This window comes from Montipora foliosa, chromosome 9 (assembly GCF_036669935.1).
Source record: "Montipora foliosa isolate CH-2021 chromosome 9, ASM3666993v2, whole genome shotgun sequence".
In the NCBI taxonomy this organism is placed as follows: domain Eukaryota; kingdom Metazoa; phylum Cnidaria; class Anthozoa; order Scleractinia; family Acroporidae; genus Montipora; species Montipora foliosa.
In genome coordinates, this window is record NC_090877.1 from 27,426,308 (window position 1) to 27,431,373 (window position 5,066).

Here is a 5,066-nt window from a genome sequence, read left to right on the forward strand (position 1 = left end):
GAGGTGGTCCGATGCATTTTATTTTCTAGAATGTTCGAGACTGTTAATAACACTATTGCCTAATCCCGTGCACACGTGCAAGTACTTCTTTTAGACAAGCCATTCCTCAGATGCATTTTCTATGGTCTTCCTTTAAAGATTTTCGAAAAAATGATTTTAAAGTCGAGGCGACAGCAGCTGTAAACAGAGCCTAAACATCATTCCTGTTCAAATCTTCTCGGCGGCCATAATTTGATCAGAGTGTAATGTGAAGTGCTTGTTTTGTACTAATGGAAATGGGCCCACACAAGGACAGACAAAAACTCTGACCACAGTGGGAATTGAACCCACGATCTAGGCCTTCGGGTTAGATCACCGCTGCTCTACTGACTGAGCCACAAGGGTCAGACAGGAGCCAGGCCGTGGGAACTGAATGAACAGGTATAAGTACGAGGAAGGGTTAAGTTTTTACAAACGTTGGCCGTGTAGCACCGAATTTACCAGAAGTATGATTTTTAATGCTGTAACCAATCGAAGCGAGGTTTTGAGTGCTCTATTGTTTTCCGGCCAATCCGAGTAAAGTCCAGATTCTGAACGGGCACACGGCTTTCTCTAGACAGGGCCTACCTTTACGCGCCCCGTCTAAAGAAAAGTACGCCTGATCGCAGGTTAAGACCTAATCGGGTAACTCAATGTTGTACCCAAATCTAATCTCCCGGGATTAAGGTTGTATTTGCATTGTAATATAAGTACAATACACAAAATGATATGGAAATACCTTGGAACAAAACGTTTTATTCCTAAAGGGTTTGAATTGGGTACAACATGTGTCAGCCGATTAGGTGTATTACCCATCTTGTTTAGAGAGGTGGAAGGAGTTGCCAGTGATTGTATCCGACTGTGGATTTTGGATGATGAATTATGCCAATTCAAATGCTGCATACCGCAGGCAAGCCCCCTTGAGTAACAATCGCAACACAGATCAGCGCGAGATTGATTTACTTAATGTTCTGATTTGGTCAATTTGGTCCCCTCTGATTGTCAAAAGTCCATAATCTTGTGTTTATCAAATGCTTGTTCATTACAATGAATGGTTCTTAGAATTATCCAGTTTATAACTTAGGGAGCGTTCGATTGACCCTATTCAGGAATAAGAATAGGTGGAGTGATGATGAAAACGGTATATTTGGCGCGTTTCGAAGCAGCAAGGACAAAAATGTTTAAAATAACATTTTAGCAGATATTTGACAATTCTAATGTGAATTTCCGTAAAAACGAAGGATTTCTAACTTATATTCCATGTGTCCCTATTCCGGAATACGGTCAATCGAACGCACCTTAAATGTATTCTGCGACGTCTTTTTATATTGACAAATCCTCTGCCACCTCGTTGGGATGTTCTTCTGTAAAAAGATGTAAAAAGTCAACATGCAGAAAGAGTATTGACGAAGGCTGACTTATTCTCCATCTTATACGCGTTTAGAAACTTCCATAAACATGGCCTTTTATTCGAAGATGACAAGCAATTTTTAAAACGGTGTGTGCGAGCGCCTGCGTTTACTAGGGCATTTAGAGGGCATCTGACCGGAGCTCAGCGTCATCGAAGCCCTTTGTGCTTGTTAAGTTTACCTCTTGTGGTCTTTCAGGCCCATGTGCTTACATGCATCTCCAAGAAGTTTACATTTTTAATTATCGCTTCTTTGATTGAAAATTCACTGTAAATATTTCACTACCTGAAGTGAAAAGAGATACATTCCTATCTGAGGAATGTAAACAAACTCCTCCCAATGCACAAATTAATGAGAAGCTACACCGATCAATGATTTGAATTTCTTTAAAATGGTACTATTTACAGATGAATTTCGTTTCATTATCTGAAAGAAAATTTCAGAATTTTTTTGGAGGTTGATTTCTTTTCGAGTGAACAGGTCTGGAATGACGACCACTCTTGAAAACATCTCAACTAACTGAAAAAAGATTGGATAACTGCCCGGAGTATTTTGATAGACTTTTCTTCACGAGCGCGTAAATAACATTGTCTTCGTGCAAGCACTTTCCTGGATCGCCTCAAAGTTAGCGAATAGTTTTATGGTAAAATTTGTGCTAATGAATCAAGAACTTTTAACTATTTCGAGTACAATGTTATGGTAATTTACGAATAATTAACCTCGTAAAGCAAAACCAGTCAGATAGATGTGTATTTACTGTGCATGAAAAACTGTCGATGCCGTGAAAATTGTCGATTTATTAGTCCAATAACACAATTCATTCTAACACGCGTGTTGTCAAAAAAAAAAAAAATTCCCTTGTAAATTATAAAAACTTAAAATTATCAGAATTCTTGGCTCTGGCTGGAGTTTCCCATCTTCGAGCCCCCTGATTTTGATCCCGTTTTCTTGGGCAGTAGTACCGCCTGTATGTTGGGCAGTACACCTCCTTCAGCTAAAGTCACGTTTTGTAAAAGCTGGTTCAATTCTTCATCGTTTCTCACAGCGAGTTGCAAATGACGTGGGATAATTCGCGATTTCTTGTTATCACGAGCAGCATTACCTGCAAGTTCTAAAACTTCTGCTGTAAGGTATTCCAATACCGCAGCGAGGTAAACGGGAGCTCCAGCACCCACACGCTCAGCGTAGTTTCCTGGAAGGGACACCAAAACAAGCTATTTACTATTCGTATCGCCCAACTAAGGTGGACTAATGCAATACTGCACTTGGATTCGCTACACTACTAGAAGACTATTAGTAATATAGTAATAGTACTCGGGTGGCGAAAAGCTTGACGCTTTGTTTCGTTTTACTCGCCAAATAAATATATTTTCAACTTGCATTTGCTAACTTTATTATTGCCTTTTCTGTCCGACTAGTTAGGTGATACTAAAACAATTAGAACCTTCTTCCCAAGAGCCACAGGTTCGGTTTCGCCTCATGGGCTATTCACCCGTAGTTGCGGGAGACGGGTCTAACTGTTGAATACCATTATATGGCAAGCAATTCTCAGGCTCAATGGAGCACTATGATTAGCTGTTTTTTGGTCGGGATTTTACTCTTTTTTCGTGTTTTCTTCCTGTGTGCCGCTTTACAACAGAACAGATCACAGGCGAGGTTTCTTTATTTGTTAAGTAGCGGCTAATATTTTATTTTCCTTGTGTTGATCCCAACTTGCATTGTTGGGATAAGTGAGGCAAGTTGGTGTTATCAGAATGAATTGCATTGTTGGCCCCGATTTATGAATGGGGTCTATCTTCCCCATCAGAAAAGGCCTCTCGAGCAGGAACGCTTGTATTTCATAACTATTTTAATTTCGGTTTGAAATGGGAGTCAAAGAACAGTATGATTGATTTAACACTGTCAAAGCAGCAACTATAGTAAATTAACACAGCAGCGTACTGAGTGATTCGCAACTTTGGAATGCCGTCCAGAGCATCCTTGTTTTAGCAAATACACGTCATGTTCAACAAATTTACACAAATGGCTTGCGTAACCTTCACCCTTGCACGAATGCATGTTTTGAACTTATTCTTTTGTTGATTATTTTCGGCGAAAGGGTCAGTAGATTCAGCTCCCATGAGTGGATGTGTCTTGCAGGTGAAGGATAGTAGTCTTCGATAAGGTTCAATTATCAAATTCAAAAGTCCCTAGTGTATCGTGTGTGTAAACTACATGTACAGAAAGAAACGTAGACAAAAATAAGAGCTCAACTGTCGTTACGTAACGTTACAACTGGGCTTTTTAAAAACTCTTGCAAACAGTTCCGAGACCTCTTTCGTTTCGTCTCATTTTTTGACAATCATGAGAGAAACAACATGCAGCGATTTAGGGTGACCTTTTGCACAAACCTTTTCGAAGAAAACGGTGAATCCTTCCGACAGGAAACTGAAGACCTGCTCTCATAGACCTCGTTTTGCTTGTGTTCTTTCCGCCTTTGGGTGCTTTACCACGGCCAGACATCTTAGCTGTAACTTTAAGCAACCACGTATTCCTCCACTGCACTAAAACTTGAAACTTGTCGAAGACTGCTTGTTAATTCTTGAAATGCGGTGAACTATTTATATATTGATTATTAATTATGGTAATTAGCATTCACCGTTTTGCACGCGTTTTAATCTGCGATGTGATCTTCTCGTGCATAAAACATATTCCCCGTTTCGCATGCGGGCGAAAACATCCACGGGTTTTTATTACCAGTTCTCAAACTCATTAATAATTCATAAGCCAAAAGCAAAAGAAATCACTACCGTGAAGGAAGTTTTGATATGTGGTCTTAATTAGCATAAAATTTCGCCAACTTTGATCCCAAATATCTCTTAAAACACTGATTCCTTTGAGAAGCAATATCAAACACTCGAAAGAGTGTTTCATCAGATATCCAACCACCTCGAAATCGGTTAAAAAACTCGGCCTTCGGCCTCGTTTTTCAACTCGCTTCTCGGTGTTTTGATATCCGATGAAACACTCCTTCTCGTGTTTGATATATTACTTCAACGATACTAAACGCTTGGAATATATCTCATAATGGCGTCCAATTAAAATATTCTTCTGTTTTAATGCTAAGAAACCTTTCTGTCCTGGCTATGACGAGCAAATTTCAAAAAACATTTTTTTTCAAAATGAGGGCAATAGGTCCAATAGACATAAATACAAAAGATGTAAATGTGGTCACCATTTATGAAAGTCACCTATATTGCAAAGGTAATGAGTGTGCTTTTTTGGCTTTTACTTCGTGTAGAAGACACACATGACGTAACAAAAGCTTTAGGGGTCTTTAGGGATTTCGAATTCTGATTAGGTATTGTTTCACGATTTTTGTTCTATTGTTTTACCTCATGTGTGTCTTCTACACGAAGAAAAAGCCGGTTTTTTCACCTTCAGTGAATTTTTTTCTCACTGAGACGCTCATCACGGAATTCAATTGAAGGCCTCATTTTTCTAAACTTTCGCACACATAAATGTGTAAAGCCTAGTCAGTTTCTAGCGGCGCAAGACACGTTCGCATAGTTTACGTATTAAGCTGACTTTAATCAGTGTCAACAATCAAAGCTGGGAAACCAACAAATAGCCCATTTCATTTCTGAGTTCCTGCATGCC

At 39.4% G+C, this 5,066-nt stretch overlaps 1 protein-coding gene across 1 annotated transcript; it reads right to left on the reverse strand.

Annotated features, from left to right (window-relative positions):
- Positions 1–2,207: 2,207 nt before the first annotated feature.
- Positions 2,208–4,012, reverse strand: LOC137970957 (late histone H2A.2.2-like). Its single transcript, XM_068817638.1, has 2 exons — positions 3,818–4,012; positions 2,208–2,619 (listed from the first exon to the last, which is right to left on the reverse strand). Exons 1-2 carry the CDS (start codon positions 3,927–3,929, stop codon positions 2,312–2,314), a joined length of 420 nt encoding a protein of 139 aa, XP_068673739.1. The 5' UTR covers positions 3,930–4,012; the 3' UTR covers positions 2,208–2,311.
- Between the last annotated feature and the right edge of the window lie 1,054 nt (positions 4,013–5,066).

What these genes read in the sequence shown, in the direction of transcription:
- LOC137970957 (XM_068817638.1), bottom strand. Translation starts at nt 3,929, where the DNA reads ATGTCTGGCCGTGGTAAAGCACCCAAAGGCGGAAAGAACACAAGCAAA. An exon ending in TCACCGTTTTCTTCGAAAAG is followed by an intron (nt 2,620 to 3,817) that starts GTTTGTGCAAAA and finishes TGTCCCTTCCAG; the next exon opens with GAAACTACGCTGAGCGTGTG.